This window comes from Battus philenor, unplaced genomic scaffold (assembly GCF_028537555.1).
Source record: "Battus philenor isolate CCGP_79_NKW_IND1 unplaced genomic scaffold, ilBatPhil1.0.hap1 SCAF_30, whole genome shotgun sequence".
In the NCBI taxonomy this organism is placed as follows: domain Eukaryota; kingdom Metazoa; phylum Arthropoda; class Insecta; order Lepidoptera; family Papilionidae; genus Battus; species Battus philenor.
Window position 1 is genome coordinate 6578465 of NW_027181694.1, and position 18404 is coordinate 6596868.

The following is an 18404-nucleotide window of genomic DNA, read 5'->3' on the forward strand; positions in this document are numbered from 1 at the left end:
TTTTAAAAAAATTGGTATTTTCGTGACCCTGAAACCTATCTTCGATCTTTGCATGGTTTGCTATAGAAAATCTTAATTCACTTTGCGGCGTTTAAATTTGCGTCGTGTTTTTCGGAATGTAACCACGACGCAAAGTGAGGTATTGTTGTATATATATTTATTCACTTAGTTGGGCGTAGTTTAACATTTTACATTTTTTATTTTTTATTTTTATTATCTTTTCACATAGTTAACGTTATTTATACGTGCGCCGGTCTAATTTTTGTATATAATATTATGTATTAATATTTTTTTCGTTTACTTTATTTTCGCCCTCTCTGTCTTTCTCCCTATCTTTCACTTTTCCTCTCTTTTTCTCTATTTCTCTCTCATCCTTCACAATTTCATTCATTTTTCCTTTTAGTCTTCCCTGTATCTTTCACTCTGGTGGCGTATTTTCACATTGTATTTATGATTCACCTTTTCTTTGTCACACTCCGTAATTTTACATTTTACATATATATTGTAAAATTTTGGTTTTTAATATTTTATTATATAGTTAACGTTTTTATACGTATCCCTATCTTATTTTTGGAACAGGGATTTTCACCCTCACTCTTTCTCTCTCACTCTCATCCTTCGCAATTTCTTTACTTTTTTTTCTCTTTTACTCTTCACGGTTTCTTTCACTCTAGCGATGTATTTTCACATTGCATTAATGTTTCACCTTTCCTTTGTCACACTACGTTATACGTACCCTTATCTTATTTTTGGGACAGGGATATATTTTTTTCATTAACTTTGTTTTCACCCTCTCTCTCTCTCTCTCTTACTCACTCTCATCCTTCACAATTTCTATAATTTTTTTTCTTTTTACTCTTCACGATATCTTTCACTGTAGCGGCGTATTTTCACATTGCATTAATTCATTATCTTTCCTTCGGAACATTTTCCGCAATTTTATACTTTTATAACTATACAATATAGTCTGCGAAAAGTAACTGGATAAGGCAGTACAAGACCATTCGTCATTTTAAGGGCAAGCTTTATTAAATTATATGAACTGCATTTGAAGCTGTTAAATAACATAAACTGCAAGGAATCCAATGAGGCTGAAACATGTTTATTGGCTTTAAGGTATTCAGAGCTATAGGTCAACACGGCGTAACTCCCAGTTCAGCCACGCGACCTATACGGTTTCTTTTAACTCTAGTGTCAATCGGCTAATCTATTTAATCTGTGGTCTGTCAACAAATAAATCGCATTACCACAACTATGAGTTCTCGAAACTAACTCGATCGAATTCATTCTTGTGAAAGTTTTATGGTAATATTTATATAATTGCCCAGCGAACTGCTTCACATGTGTGGGGGAGTATTATGTCCAGCTGTGGACAATGCCTGAAATAATGTTGATGATAATTTTATTTATACATATCTATGTAAAATACATTTTCCATATAAAACATATATATCTCGGAACTCTGTAGTGTAATACGGTATCGACAGATGGCGCTAGTTGTTCGTTAAGGCATACCGCACGGTAGAATCGGCATTAATAAAAAAAACTTGATACCGAAATGACATATATATGTATATATATTTAAATTAGTGTGTTTGTATATATTTATGTGTGTATAGTAATATATGTATGTATACACTCAACTGCTCTATCTTTATGTCTCTCATCTCCATCCAAAGGTTGTCTGGTAGAGATCGCTTCAAACGATAAGACCGTCTCTTGTACCCTTATATGATTTGTCTTTTTTTAGTTATTATCTATGTTATTTCATTACATTCCCTTTTTGATTCATTCGTTGAGGTTTGATTTACAATAAAGTGTAAATAAGTAAACAAATAAAACACTTACTTACCCGGCGATAAATATTTCACATCGACCGTTGGAAAGAGACGATCGGCTAATTTCGTCTCCGTAGAGCATTATCTCTGTCGCACGAAATACAACTGATAAAACATCACATAGGTAGTGTGGGACAGAGATAGTGCTCTACAAAGCGAATATTTATCGCCGGGTACTATATATATCTACTGAATCCTCCTATATATACAAAACATTTAAATCTTACGTAGTGGAAATCATCAAAACATTTCTATGATAATTGATTAAAAAAAACATTTACACTATAGTAGGTACATATGATCAAATTAAAAATTAAAAACATATACATGTATACCGAATGATTGTTTATATATGTAAAAGATTAAAAGGGAAATGTATATCTAATTTGCATGCAAAAAGTTTATAAATCTACTAGCTGATCCCTCAAACGTTGTTTTGCAAAAAAAAATATTTTTCATTTTCAATTTAAAAATAAGGGTTGATCGTAGAGGGGTGAAAATTTAGGGTTGTATGTATTTTTGTATGTTGTATTATAAAAAAATAAAAACAAAAAATTTCGTCAAAAAAATAAAAATAAATTTTTAAGGGTGAACAACCCTTATCACTTAGGGGTATGTAAAATAGATAGTAGCCGATTCTCAGACATACTGAACACGCATGTAAAATTTGGTAAAAATCGGTCAAACCGTTTCGGAGGAGTTCAAGTTCGAACACCGTGACACGAGAATTTTATATATTAGATTATCAATTACTCTGTATAAATTAATCACTGTAAAACATGATATATTTCAATTGGAATGCGACATACTAATAAAACCGTTACAGTACAATGTCTGCAAGGACAAATAGAAGACAAAAATATATTTAAATTTTCTATTAGTTCGAATTTTAAATTTCTAAAACCATTGATTTTAGATTGTGTGTACCAGACATTGTCAGCAAACATGATATAAAATAACTGCAATAGATCTTCCTGTATAATCTATATATTATTTGAGTTTCAAAACAATCGTAACTTATATATGAATAAAAAATACTTTAGTTTTATAACTATAGTGTTCAAAAACTTAAAACTTGTATAATAAATATAGAAGTACCCACAATTATATTTAGAAAAGTTCTTTAAGAACATCCACAAAAAGCAATATATCGTCTCCAACGCGTCAGCTAAATTAATTATCTATGATTTATGTTACGGGGAATTCCCCGAATTTTGAGGGTAGTAACATAACCAGCTTCGACGTAACCACCATTAATGAGACCAACGACGCCTTATACGTATCTATTATATAAATATTATTTATCTATGGTATAAATCAATCGTATCCAACTAGGATGGATAGCTTCTGGAACCTTATCTTGCAAAAATACCGCAATTAGACGAAGGTATTTGACCAGTGTGTTGAAGGTGATGAGTTATGTAAGAAGAGAGGTTTATGCTAGTATTCGCTGCGATATAGAATCATAAATGAGGAGATCCGATGAATCAAGGTCATGGAAGTATCTCGAAGAATAGCTCGTCTGAAATGATAGTAGGTGACGCATATTAGAGGCGAGAAAGGTCCTCAAGTGGTTGTCACCACTAAAAGCCTTTCGGTCTAAATCAGTGATTTCCAAAGTGGTCTATATCAACCCCTAGGGGTCTATGACAACCTGCAATGTCTACGTCAGCGAAAAAAAATTTGGGGGTCCGAAAACCAAACCGGGAAACTTTCACTCGAATACAATTTTCCTTAGATAAAACTTTAATTTTATGCGAAGAAATACAGACAGTGCGCGTGTGCAGCAAGTCAGTACATAAGCTCGGGATTCCCCGTGAAATGTGTACACAGCACACGTGTTCAATCACAGTAGCATTTAGTAGAGTGAGACAAAAACAAAAAAACAACTTATTTGGAAAACCGTGTAAAAGCGAAAACGTGTAAAACAAGTACCGTGTAAATCGGAGGGTAGGTGTATTTTGTTGAAATAGTTCCTTTGTACTAACTTTGTAATGACTCTGTGTTTGGCACTAATCGGTGTAACATAACTCCTGAAGATGCCCCGTGGAGGGGTGAAACACGTGTTGAGTAATTTGATGGTGGCGTTTGTGTGATTCGCATTGTTTGCCGCATACGCATTTATCAGCGGGCTGGCGGGCGGTGCACTTTGTTGCACGACTACCACTGTATGTGCGGAAGTGGCTAAATATTGGTCCCTTTCTTACTTCGAAGTATCCACTTGACTTTGCACTATATATATATATATATATATATATATATATAACCGCCCTATAGTTTAAGTTAAACTTTGTCTCTCCTGAGATATACAGGGTGTTATGCATGTGCGGAAGTGGCTAAATATTGGTCCTATTCTTATTTAGGATGGACTTCCGCGAGGTAACGCCTGATTCCATTAAATCCTTTGTACCCAATACAGGAGGGAGGAGGGGGTAATATAATATACAACGACCTCTATCTCCAAGGTACATAATAAAGTGTACAATTTAGGTGGTACAGAGCAAGTAATGCATGATTTAGTTGTCGCTGGCACGAACTGCCTCGTACCACAATTATTAATGTAAGATGAAACGTAATAGAATACCATAGAAGATATGTCTTCAATAGTTAAATTTCATTTGAAATTATACCAAAATAATTATATATATCAACTGTTCTTCTGAAATAATTTAAAAACTAGACATGGGCTAAATGTATGATAAGAAAGTGATTTATATGTTTTCGATCTTGGGATATATATCACTCTTTTATATCTTTAACTCATTTAGCTCTGTGCGGCTGAGATAATAATGCAGCTAACACTAAACATATATCCTTTATATCTTCGACTCTTTTAGATCAGACTTAGAACTCGGTAAGGCGGAATAAAACGTGTGAAATATTCCTATTAAGCATTTCATGTCTATGTCATAAAGCGCAACAAAGCTAAATGATGTCGTCGTTCCGAAAATCCGTAGTTTACATTTTTAATACAAACATGCTTTAGCCATCCGTCTCTCTCTTACATGTAAATTGCTATATAAGCCCATCTCTCTCTAACTCTGAGCCTCAACTCGTTGCAAGTACAAAGACAGAGATACAATTGCAACGCGGGCGCTGGAGAGTGATTATATCTTTTGCAAAGATATACACCAATACCTCACTTTGCGTCGTGGTTACGTTCCAAAAAACACGACGCAAAGTGAATTAAGATTTTCTATAGCAGACCATGTAAAGATCGAAGATAGGTTCCAGAGCTACGAAAATACTACTTTTTAAAAAGAAAATTGAACAAAGTTAACATTTAAAAAAAAATATGTATAATTCTGCCCATAAATAAATTGGAAAAATATTTACCTTTTTTGTAACTAGGAACAATACGAAAAAATTTGTATAAATTTATTATTCTCTTTAAAAAAAAGCACAACACACTACGTAATTGAAACTGAACTATAAAATTAGCAAAACAAAGTGAAAATAAAACTGTCTTTAAATTGCGTTGTTTTAAGCTAGATCCCCGAGTTTTGATGACTTGGCGCAATTAGAAACAAAAGTGTTGCCATCTTTAAAAAAAAAATTAAGGCTCGAACCCAAAACAACGCAACCTCGAAAATCTAACGACGCACAGTGAAAATTAGTACTAATTAAGCAGCGACGAAACTTCGAAGAAAAACGCAAAACGAAACGACGCGAAGCGAGGTATTGGTGAATATCTTTCTTGTCTTTAGAGCAAGCTACCCATCTATCATCAACACCTAAAAGTTTCCGTCATAATTCCAGGTGATGGACGTACATAGGTGGACAAACTCTAATAGATTTCTTATACCATAGTTAGTTTCTTGGTCTTTGTTCAGGGTATTTGGCAACCGTAGCACAGATACTGGCGCACAACCTGATGATGCCAATATGAAGTAGTGATGAGGAAGTGGTCGCACGAAACGTAATCTTAAAAACTGAACATTGTCAGGGCGTCGTTAAAATAGATCAAGATACTTAGTAAACACTGTAAAATGTAAAACAAATCGTAAATATTTAACGTAAATGTATAAACAAAGGTACCGACGCTATTATTTGTGGAACATAGGTCCTAATAATAAAAATATGTGATTCAGTATTCATTTACGTCAGAGTTCCCCAAACTTTAGTGTCGTAGACCCCTTGCCATATTTTTCCGTGTTGGGTAGACCCCCTACTTACCTGATATTGATTTCCTGTGAATTTCTAACTGTAGTGAAGTTTAGTGTTAAAAACTTAAAGTAAAAACGCATGCTAATTTATACATTTATTAATTTAATTTAAATTAAAACTACTCAAAATAAAATTTTGTATCTGTTATGTAAAATATACGTAACATTAAATAAACTATTAATAAAATAACATAAGTATTATAAATAACATATTTTTTTTACTTCATAGGTACTTTTATGAATAATGTAAATGTTTTGATATTATAAGATAGTATGATGTAAGTAAATAGGTACTATCAGTGAATGTGTTGAGATCCACTATCATGGACCCCCATTTTCATTTCATGAACCCCCAAATTTTTTCTCGCTGACGTAGACCCCTTGCAGGTTGTCATAGACCCCTAGGGGTCGATATACACCACTAGGAATCACTGGTTTACGTGAAAACTTTATAGACAATTGAATTATCTGTTTCTAGATAGAATTCTAACCTAACCTAACCTAACCTAACCTAACCTAACCTAACCTAACCTAAAATTTCTATTCCAGGATGCAGGCGACTACGTATGTCAGATCTCAGACCGAATATCCAGGGACCAGGTCCATACGGTGGAGGTACTTGTTCCGCCCAGCGTTAGGGCTTCGCCCGAGTCAAGACACGCAGCCGCGCGAAGAGGCGGCGCCGCAGTCCTCGAGTGCAGGGCATCAGGGAACCCTGTACCAAGTGTCACTTGGCATAAGATGGTGAATTGATTTACTTAATATATTTAAACTTTATTTCCTACTAGAATTTTGTCCTTATAGAGTAATGGTCCGCATTGTCCTCCTTGTGGTTTTCCTCTGGGAGAAAATCTTCTCCTTTGTCCAGGACTTTAACTGACTGGACTAGAGAGACTTCCTCTCTACTCACATAATATCTATAATATTACTAGCTGATCCCGCAAACGTTGTTTTGCAAAAAAAAATTAAAGTTTTTAATTAACAAATGTAAGATAAGGGTTGATCGAAGAGAGGTGAAAATTTAGGTTTGTATGTATTTTTGTATGCTGTATCATAATAAAATAAAAACCAAAAAAATTGTCTACAAAATTAAAAATAAAATTTAGGGGTGGACCACCCTTATCATTCAGGGGTATGGAAAATAGATAATAGCCGATTCTCAGACATATTGAATACGCATGTAAAATTTGGTAAAAATCGGTCAAGCCGTTTCGGAGGAGTTCAAGTTCGAACACCGTGACACTAGAATTTTATATATTAGATAGACAAAAATCTAGATTGAAACATAATTAAATTAAAAAAACATTTAGTCATAGATATATCTAAAAGAATTGCTCGTGTGAAATGACAGTGAGCGGAGCAAATTCGCTGACGCCTGTTGAAGCCAAAGGCTTTTCGAGTGACGACCACATGACGTGTGGATGCAATGAGGGTAGGCGCTTCTCTAGATCTAAGAAGTAGCTGAATGTGGACAGTGCTAGATCAGTCATTGTTCCGATCTTTGGAAAGATCTATACCTGACAATGAGCGTGTGGTCTTATAGACCTATCTTTGCTTTTTGTATCAGATAATGTGTTCATTCGATATGTATTCTCTCCAACATAGAACATTCACTACATGGTCGACAAATGACCTTTTTATGTAAGAATAGGACCAATATTTAGCCACTTCCGCAGATGCAGTGGTAGTCGTGCAACACATGTTTCACCCCTTCACGGGGCATCTTCAGGAGTTATGTTACACCGATTAGTACCAATCACAGAATGACACTGGCACTAATCGGTGTAACATAACTCCTGAAGATGCCCCGTGAAGGGGTGAAACACGTGTTGAGTGGTTTAACGATGGCGGTTGTGTAATTAGCATTGTTTACCGCATACGTATTTATTATTGTGCTGGCGGGCGGTGCACTTTGTTGCACGACTACCACTGCATGTGCGGAAGTGGCTAAATATTGGTACTTTTCTTACTTAGGACTGACTTCCGCAAGGTAATGCCTGTTTCCATGAAATATTTATGACCTTTTTATGTTTAAAGATCCTGTAAGGCCACTTCTTTCTAATCTTATTGGGAATCAATGGACGACTCCTAAGCGCAGTAGTAGATGTTGTGCAGCTTATACTATATGGTCGACCTGTAGGAGCGGTTGTAGTACTGTAGCTTCTTATTAATGTTGACCGCACCTCCGCTAGCACTTATAATGAGCGCGGAGACTCTCAACAGCGCGATGCAGACTTTCGTTGCGTCTACTGTGGCGCCATCTGTCATCTATCCGTTTCATTACCGACGCCGCCGCGATGCGATCGACTGGTCACGTGGGTAAGAGCTCGTTGCTAGGCAACGCGTGTTTCGAGGCGCGGTCCAAAGGCGGAGCGGTAAGCGAGTAGCACGCGATATGCACGCCACAGACCTATAAATGATTCAACGTATGAAATATGCTCAAAGCACAGGGTGTGATAGACTTATCTTTCCAGGTGGACAGTTACAACACCCACCAGAACGAAACCAACGTGCGTCTCGCTGATGGAGCACAACTACAGCTGTCACGGCTGGAGAGATCCCACAGTGGGCGATACGCGTGCACAGTGGACAATGGAGTTGGACCACCAGTGGTCACGGAGTTTCAATTGCAAGTCCTATGTAAGTATAGTACTTTGACATTCCTCCTGATGAAGGTCGAAACCTCCTCCATGAACCACGAGCTGATAGATCTCCAGGACAGTGGCCGTCTATTGAAAATAAGAAGGTACATTGTGAAGAATCTATGTCTAAGTTCAGATTTAAATACTACGGTAGGAAATTAAGTGAAGGCATTAAATAAAATATATTTCTTTTTATCATGGTTGCTTGCAGTACAAAATAAATATGTTAGTCCCGTAAGGTTATTGTAAAACCTGATGACTCTTCCGAAACAAGTTGACAATAGAAAATAAAGAAACGAATTGTTCTATTTGGGATCACTCATTTCCAAACTCAAAATTATCTAGCTTAATTCATAAATACGTAAATAAAATAACATAACGAATTTAATTTTCTGAGATTAAAATGATAAGATTAAAAACAGTATAATATCTTTATAAATTACCTGTTAACAAAAGTAAAATGTTTAATGGAATCAGGCGTTATTTTGCGGAAGTCCATCCTAAGTAAGAAAAGGATCAATATTTAGTCAATTCTGCACATGCAGTGGTAGTCGTGCAACAAAGTGCACTGCCCGCCATGTCGCTGATAAATGGTATGCGGCAAACAATGCGAATTACACAACCGCCACCGTTAAATCACTCAACACGTGTTTCACCCCTCCACGGGGCATCTTCAGGAGTTATGTTACACCGATTAGTGCCAAACACAGAGTGATATGGAAAAGTAAATTGTACAAATTTACTAAATATTTTAACCAAAGCTGGACTTTCACCCACCAGTTCTACAAACTCCTTTATTAAATTTTTATTTAATGTCCCTGTTATTGAGGACATCTCGTTCTACTATCTTATTTTTGGGACAAGGATACATTTTTCTATTCTTTACTCTCTCTCTCTCTCTCTCTATCTATTCCCTCTTTCATACTTCACGCTTCCTTGTTAATGTTATCGGAAATTGAAAATGTAAATAGCATTATAAAAAATAGTTCCTCTGTATCCTAAATAGGGGAAATATGACAGATCCTTAAAACGGGGGCCTTAAATATTGTCACTTTCAACCGCTCCTATGTCAGCTCTGATTCTGAAGTCGTGATGGGGAAGAGGATCGAAGAATGCAGCATCACCTCACTCTTGGACTACAAACGTCGCCCTATATTTCTAGAATTCTCCACGAAAGTAGTACAATGTTCAATAGAAAGGAATAAGACACAGAAATAAGTCCAAAAGTGTCGAGTAAGATACCAAGCTAGTCATGACGAAAGCAATATAGGTTTAGTTAATAAAATTGACGATATTGAAACAAAATGTGGTCTAGGAACGAAGATAAAAGATGAAAGGTGATCAACGGGAGACGATTTGAATGTGAAGAAAGATAGAGGAGAAAGTGAAGCAAAAGAATTAAATGAATAAATATTGTTACAAAGCACGAGTTACAGAACCCTCTAAACAATAAATACGGAACCCTACGATCAAGAAATGCCGTAAACACGCATGACCTTGAAGTTATTTATAGAAATTTGTGTACGGTTCTCGGAAATTCTAACCGAGTACTATCTCGAACTTACTAGAACCTTATCCGTAGTATACTCGTAAATAGGTCTACTCCCCATGTCGACAGTTCAGTGTTGTTTGAGTTATAAGATTAAGATCTACGATCAGTGATACAAAGTGTCTATTCGGCAAGTTATTTGGACAGTGATTTCTTGAGCGATTTGGAAGCGTAGTTTGGACTAAGCGAAAGTATACTTTGTGTTGAAGTAGGGTGACCATCTGATTTGTGAATAAAGGACTCCTTGTGAACCAGTGGTGTTTCATTCCGAGTCAGAACCCACAGTACGTAACATTTTTTCTAGCTCACACGTGGGAGGAGGAACAAATGTTCTAAAAAACCGGATTTAGATGTTAAAAAAAATATATTAAAGTATTAATATATGAACCAGATATATACAATGAAATAATATCGTTGCAAATTACCTTTTAACACAACATTGTACAGACACCCAATTTATTTTCTTCGTGGATCTGGTTAAGGGTACAAAAGGGTCTCTACGGACATTATATCAACCCTTTCGCTCACCAAAACTCCGCTAAATTGAAATAAAACACTTGTTATATGTTTGTCTACGTCCAAAACTAATTACATGCGTCTAATAAAATTGGTTTAATTTAATTTTCAAGTACATTTCAACTTCAATTCGACGTGACAGAACTACGGTACAGTTCCGTTGTGAATTTTACTCTATTCAGACTAATATCGTAAAAATATAGTTAACAAATTTTATCACAGGTAATACGAGATTAAAATGACTTATTTAAGTTTCACTTACAGTAGTTTTTGAAATAAAATACATTAGTTTAGCAAATTACTTTTCATGTTTGGTACACTCTTACTAAATATACACAAACACACTTTGAACAACATGCCCTTTCCTTTTATTATTTAAATTATAAAGACACTAGATTCAAAATATTTCAGTAGATAACTTTCAGGAGCGATATCTCTTACTGAATAAAAAATACGAATGTGTATACCGTAATCATTGTAGAAATATTTAATGGAATCAGTTTTTACCTTGCGAAAGTTCATCCTAAGTAAGAAAAGAACCAATATTTAGCCACTTCCGCACATACAGTGGTAGTCGTGCAACAAAGTGCACCGCCCCCCAGCCCGCTGATAAATGCACATGCGGCAAACAATGCGAATCACACAACTGCCACCGTTAAATCACTCAACACGTGTCTCACCCCTCCACGGAGCATCTTTAGGAGTTATGTTACACCGATTAGTGCCAAACACAGAGATTCTATGCACGACTACTACTGCATGTGCGGAAGTGGCTAAATATTGGTCCTTTTCTTACATATTCTCAATTCTATCCAGGCTTTATAAGCCAGTGTTACCTTACTGAAAGAACACTTGCGCCTTAGAGTTGGACCTGTGAATGAATGTAGTAAGTCAAGCTGAAAGCGTTTCCAAAGTCATTACGCTCTTCATTATAATGACGCATCTTATTCCTCATATTTCTTATGATTGATTTACTTGATGATGATTCCAGATCCACCGGAAATCACGGTGGAGAGGTCATGGGTGCACACTGGAGAGGGATTTAGGGCGGAACTCCTTTGCACAGTTCTGGCTGACCCTCCCGCAGAGGTAAGTACCACTTGCATTAGAGCAGAGTTCCCCAAACTTTTTTGTGTCGTAGACCCCTTGCCATATTTTTCTGTGTTGGGTAGACCCCTACTTACCTGATATTGATTTCCTGTAAATTTGTAACTGTAGTGAAGTTTAGTGTTAAAAACTTAAAGTAAAAACACATGTTAATTTATACATTTATTAATTGAATTTAAATTAAAACTACTCAAAATAAAATTTTGTATCGGTTATGTAAAATATACGTAACATTAAATAAACTATAAATAAAATAACATAAAATATATACTTCATAGGTACTTTTATAAATAATGTAAAAGTTTTTATATTATAAGATAGTATGATGTAAGTAAATAGGTACTATCAGTGTATGTGTTGAGATCCACTATCGTGGACCCCCATTTTCATTTCATGGACCCCTAAATTTTTTTTCGCTGACGTAGACACCTTGCAGGTTGTCATAGCCCCCCAGGGGTCGATATAGACCACTTTGGGAATCACTGCATTAGAGTATCAATAAATGTAACATATGTAATAATGCACATAAATGGACATGGTCATCAACATAAATATATAAGCATAAATATTAGCAAGGATTCTATGGCTTTACTAGTCAATGACGAAGAGCCAAGGCCGACATTCCTAAAAATGTGCAGAACGATTGCGGAAAAAGCGATAAAAAAAACAACAGTTGAGCTAAAAGTGTAAAAATAGACAAATAAATAGAAGTTAATAAAATAATACATTTAAAAATGTATACCTAGAACAGATCAAAATGTGATATAGAATAAAAACAAAAAAATTGTAATATTTAAGGTATGAGGAGAAGGAAGAATGTTATCGAATGAAAAGGGAAATGGATATGAAAGGCAGAGATAGAAGGTGGTAGTAGTAGAGATAGAAGATAGTGGTAGTAAGTAGGAAGGTAGAAGGAAGAAAGAAAGAAGATAAAGAAATGGAAGATCAAGGGAGTAATGATAGAAGAGCGCGATAGGAGTACAGGGGTCCCCATAACGGTGGCAATAAAAAAAACATAAATATATTGAGGAAAATTTCCAAACCTTTTCTGGAATATTGTATAAAGTTAACAGGTAAAATGATAAAATAATAACAAGCTATGTATACAAAAGGATACGAGGGGAGAAAGTTTGAATTTAAAATTTTGAACGAAGAAAAAGAAAATCAAATACGAAATTTTTGTACTAATATATATCTATGTATTGTATGTTTTAAATGGGTTGTATTTATGTGTATGAAAGTATATCAACAACTCCATAAGTATATATATATATTAGGGGGACCGGAAAGTAATGTCGTTCCTGTCGACATATTTTATAGAAAAACCAATTGATTTGTTACCGCTCCGTCATTTATTTGTATACTAGACGGCAAAAGGTTGTTGATGACGAAGGTGAACATATTGTTGATCAGAAATAAAAACTTGTTTCCGGTCCCACTAATATATTTATATATAAATACATATATACATATTTTAATGAATTTTTGTATTGATTTGTAATTTAAATATAAAACGCATTAAAATATAAGATTCAGAGACATCTTCTCCCATTCTCCAGGTGTCCTGGTACCAGAACTCCTTCCCTCTGAGCGCATCAGAACGTGTCACCATGTCAGCTAGGGGCAACAACCACACTCTTCTTATAGCCAATGTCCAGCCAGAGGACTTTGGTAACTACAGGTGAGGAAACATTAAATAGCATACGTATAGATATTAAAGAAATACACTATATTTTAATAAGTGTGAGTCATTTGACAATAATTCTCTGATGGTGATCACCAGCCGGTAGACGCGATGTGGTTACCCCCCTTCCCCCTCCACCTCCACTTGGAACGACAACATGATGGGTGAGTAAGAATGGCTTGTATGGACTTATGATCTGTGATTTGAGTCATTTGATAATAATTCTCTGGTGGTGACTACCAGCTGATAGACGCGGTATGGTTACCCCCCTCCTCCCCCTCCACTTGGAACGACAACATGATGGGTGAGTAAGAGTGGCTTCTATGGACTTATGATCTGTGATTTGAGCCATTTGATAATAATTCTCTGGTGGTAACCACCAGCCAGTAGACGCGGTGTGGTTAGCTCCCCCCCACCCACTTGGAACGACAACATGATGGGTGACCACCAGCTGATAGACGCGGTATGGTTACCCCCCTCCTCCCCCTCCACTTGGAACGACAACATGATGGGCGAGTAAGAATGGCTGCTATGGACTTATGATCTGTGATTTGAGTCATTTTATAATAATTCTCTGGTGGTAACCATCAGCCAGTAGACGCGGTGTGGTTAGCTCCCCCCCACCCACTTGGAACGACAACATGATGGGTGACCACCAGTCGGTAGACGAGGTGTGGTTCTCCCCCCCCCTTCCCCTCCACTTGGAACGATAATAAAACACCTTTGGTTTTATTTTTTGTTCTTCTGTTTAATGTAAATAAAAAAAAGTGTTCCCGTAATATATTATATATTTTAACTTGTCGATGCATTTTATTTTTATTTCTGTCTACACCTAAAAATATTGAAAAGAATCACAACTGTTAAATAGCAAAATTATGCATTTTCTGCAAGCTTTTCGATTTACACGTTTTTCTCAGGAACGTATCTACCGTGTAAATCGAGGGATAGGTGTACAGTTGGCAGTCATTATGATGATGTTAGATAGAGTCCTATATCTCTTGAGGTGATGGTGTGATGTCTGTTTCCAGCTGCGTGGCGGACAACAGCCTGGGTAGGGCGCGGCAGCACGTGGAGGTGTCGGGGCGGCCTGGGCCTGCGAGGTTCACATCGCCGCCCGTCGCGCGCCGCCCCTCATCTTACACCCTGGCCTTCACCATCGACAGCTACCCTCCACTTGACGAGCTCAGACTCCTTTACCGGCAGCTAGCGGTCAGTGCCACCAGGAAATAATAATAACTATCGCCATCTATAGAATAGAGCCCAGTGGCGTAGCTAGGGGGTGGCGAGCGGGGCGGCCGCACCAGGCACCACAAGCAGGGGGGGCACCAAAATTGAAATTATTTTTTTTTTGAATGATGAATAATGAAATGTTAAAAGAAAAATGAAAACCATAATTTAAAGTAAATAACCAAAAAAGAATATCGAATATTACTATTTTTGTGCTAAAAAAGTTGTTAAATAAAATGAACATTAAAAAAAAGTAAACGGTTACAAATTATAATATACCCAGTGTTTAAGCCTTTCATTCGCAAAACACAGTGTTTTTTAAAGGGGCCCTAAATCACAAAACACATCTGTGTTCATGAAATGTACTAAAGATATATGTGTTCAACATTTAAGGACATGATCTTCTCCCTTAATGTATAAACCACAAAGATGGGTTCATAAAGGGTTCAAAAAATTCTGGAAACACATAAGTTTTATACAAAAAGTGAGGATCATGTTCCTTTAAGAAAGAAAAAAAAATTGAGGTTCGGATTTTTTACTATTTTATGGGCAAAAAATAAAAAATTGTACAAAAATTTAAAATGTGTGGGGGGGGGCAATCTGCCCCAGGCCCCAAATACCATAGCTACGCCACTGATAGAACCCTCAAAGAGCCTTCCAGTTTCACTACCTTAAAAGAGTTCTTAGGATAAAAGGCTTCTGCGCTTTGATACCTCAAACCTGCTGAACCTGCGGAATCTGTATATGATATTTAGAGAACAATGCAGCGATCAAATGATGACGTTTCGAGTTGTGAGTGACATAAGAATTTATGTGAATAGTTTAATTCATGTCTCGCTTATAAGCTTAATCTAGAAACGAAAAAAAACAAATAAATTAACCTTTTTTTGTTACTGTTACTTATTTAAGGAATAAAAATATACTTTCTGAATCTTTTATTATGCTATGTATACGATTATATAACATACCACAAAACGACGTGATACATTTATCTGTTAATAAATTAAATAAACTTATTACACGAAGGCTCTGCAAAAAGGAATATTACTCTATTTCATAGCGTGTCTACGATAAAGATGTTCAGAAATTAGTAGTTCTAATTTCATGGCAAATAAAATTACAAACAAGAAAAGGACGAATATTTAGCCACTTCCGCACATGCAGTGGTAGTCGTGCAACAAAGTGCACCGCCCGCCAGCCCGCTGATAAATACGCGTGCGGCAAACAATGCGAATTACATAACTGCTACCGTTAAATCACTCAACACGTGTTTCATCTAGTGCCAAACACAGTCTTTGCATAGCGGAAGTAGCTATATTAGTCACTTTATTACTCATAATATTATTATTAAGCAGTTAATAACAATATTGAACAAAGTTTATATGACCAAGAAAATTTCACTATCCAAAATGTATACAGATTTTTTATATAGAATTTGAAGAGGTAAAATTAAATTTTCATCACCATTTTACCAGCCGATGAATGCCCGCTGCAAAGCATAAGTCACTCTCAAAAACCGATATGATGATTGCCTTGCGCTGCCGGCATCCAGTGACTTTCCATCACCTCATATCACTACTAGTGATGAGATTAACGCCGAGTCCACTGGCTTTTGATCATCACCCGACAATCTTTTCGGCTACCCAGGGCCGACAGAAATGCTTAAGTAAGATGCCTTAATATTACCAAAATGATGACGTCAACGGGCAGTCAAGAAAAACATCACCGCGCCATGATTAATATACTTCATTTAATAGTGAGGGTAGATCGACAAATGCGTTCCTGAATCGCGCTATCAAAGTTTCCGCTCGCGCTGACACATATGCAGCGCGCGCGCCCCTCCCCCCGGGGTCCCAGGTCTCGGGGTAAATCTAGTCTGGCCAAGCTGATCTAAGTTGGCGTCATGTCCAATACAAACAAGACTGATCAAACCGAATTTAAACAAATCAAGGTTCTAAATAACACCACCCACGTGACTACTTCGACCCTGCTTTTTTGAACTTGACGCTGGTGGACACAGGGGGTTTTTAAATGGACAGGACTACGAGGTACCAAAGCGAGAGGAAAACCTAATGCTAGATGGGCTGACGAGATCGCGGCTACTGCAGATGACGAATGCCTCCAGGTTGTTAAGAATGGAGTAAAATGGAAAGCTTTGAATGAGGCTTTTATCTTAAGGGGGTCCATGAAGTGATACATAAAACTGTGATAGAGATTAATTATAGGATATATAATAATAATGTAAAATAAAAATGTACAATACAAAAAAAATGTTAAATGAAAAATGTAATAACAAAAGAGGAAAGAATGAAAGATTTAACAGAGCAAAAGAGAAAGATAGAAGAACTGTAGCATGAAAGATAGATAATAGACCGAAAGAGACAATAAAGTACGAAAGAAGAGAAAGAAAATAAAAAACTATGTGAAAAGTTAAATTGCAAATAAAGTCCCTGTCCCACCATAAATAGGGGTACGAGAGGCCCCCAATAGTTTTAAGTTCACGGACCCCTCCGTTCCGTGAACTCATACAGATGAAGCTGTAAAAGCCGCAAGGCTAACAGCAAAAACTTCTACAGATACAGTACAGTACCTCCAATAGCGAGGGTCATAAAAAAGGGGGTCCATGAGGTACCAGAGCGAGAGGCAGATGATGGTGATCATGATCGAGGAACAGCTGAGTGGGGCCCGCTCGCGCTCGCTAATAACTGTCGACAATATGAAGGATAAAATAACAAGTGAACTGGAACTTTGTTTGCAGTTCAACGAGTCATTCCAGCAGCCTGGCCGCTGGCACGACGAGGTGATACCGGCTCCACAGCCCGCTGGCACGCTGGCACATCGTGTGGCACACGAGCTGCGAGGGTTGCAGCCGGCAGCCGTCTATGAAGCCATAGTTCAGGCCAAGAACCGATACGGATGGAACGAGGTAAGTCACGCTATCAGTCATATAGCAGAATTAATTTTAAAAATGGCGTTAAAAGAATAACTATCGTGTTTCGTGCCAGGTTTTTTTCAATAAAATCAACATTTCAAAACTAACGGTAGTGTATGTATGAATACGTTTAAATATATATCGTTTTATTTTATTTAATAATTTTTGTTCACAGCACTTTTATTTGCACGCTATTTTTGCATTCTTCTTTTTTATTTTTAGTCACTTTGTAAAAATAGATGGCAGCACTTTCATAAATCCATCAAGATGGCGGCCAATGACAAGCGATAAGTAAAGCAATCTGAAGGGTTTGAATAGTATTATTTTTCTGTCACGATATGAAGAACGTTGCAAATATAGTTTCTTCGCGGACATGCAATTAAAACCAAATGTTATTAAGACCATCTCGAATAAAATTTTTATCATAAAAATCTATCGCCTTTCAATCCACTACTAGCGCCATCTAGTGTACTGTGACATGAAATAAATTTTCTGAATTCCAGCGACATAAAATTAGTCATACAGTTATACATAAAATAAAATTAGATATTTATTTATATATGATTATATATAAATAAATTGAAAAATATATATGGATCCAAGTTAATCAGTAATAAAAAAAACATAGTTTATTCAATGTTTTAATAGGGCTATAATAGTATTTGATTTTTATTTGGTACAGGTCTTGTCACTTATTTCGTTAATTTGTACAAAGGAGGTACCATAAATCTACTCTATATATA

General features: G+C 36.4%; 1 protein-coding gene across 1 annotated transcript in view; it reads left to right on the forward strand.

Annotated features, from left to right (window-relative positions):
* The window catches only part of LOC137927291 (uncharacterized), a 68648-nt gene that overhangs the window by 49546 nt on the left and 698 nt on the right, over nucleotides 1-18404 (forward strand). The window contains exons 7-12 of the mRNA XM_068771075.1: nucleotides 6554-6748; nucleotides 8479-8644; nucleotides 11703-11800; nucleotides 13378-13499; nucleotides 14531-14711; nucleotides 17488-17655. Of these exons, the coding sequence (XP_068627176.1) occupies nucleotides 6554-6748; nucleotides 8479-8644; nucleotides 11703-11800; nucleotides 13378-13499; nucleotides 14531-14711; nucleotides 17488-17655 (930 nt within the window). The remainder of the gene's footprint in view (nucleotides 1-6553; nucleotides 6749-8478; nucleotides 8645-11702; nucleotides 11801-13377; nucleotides 13500-14530; nucleotides 14712-17487; nucleotides 17656-18404) is intronic.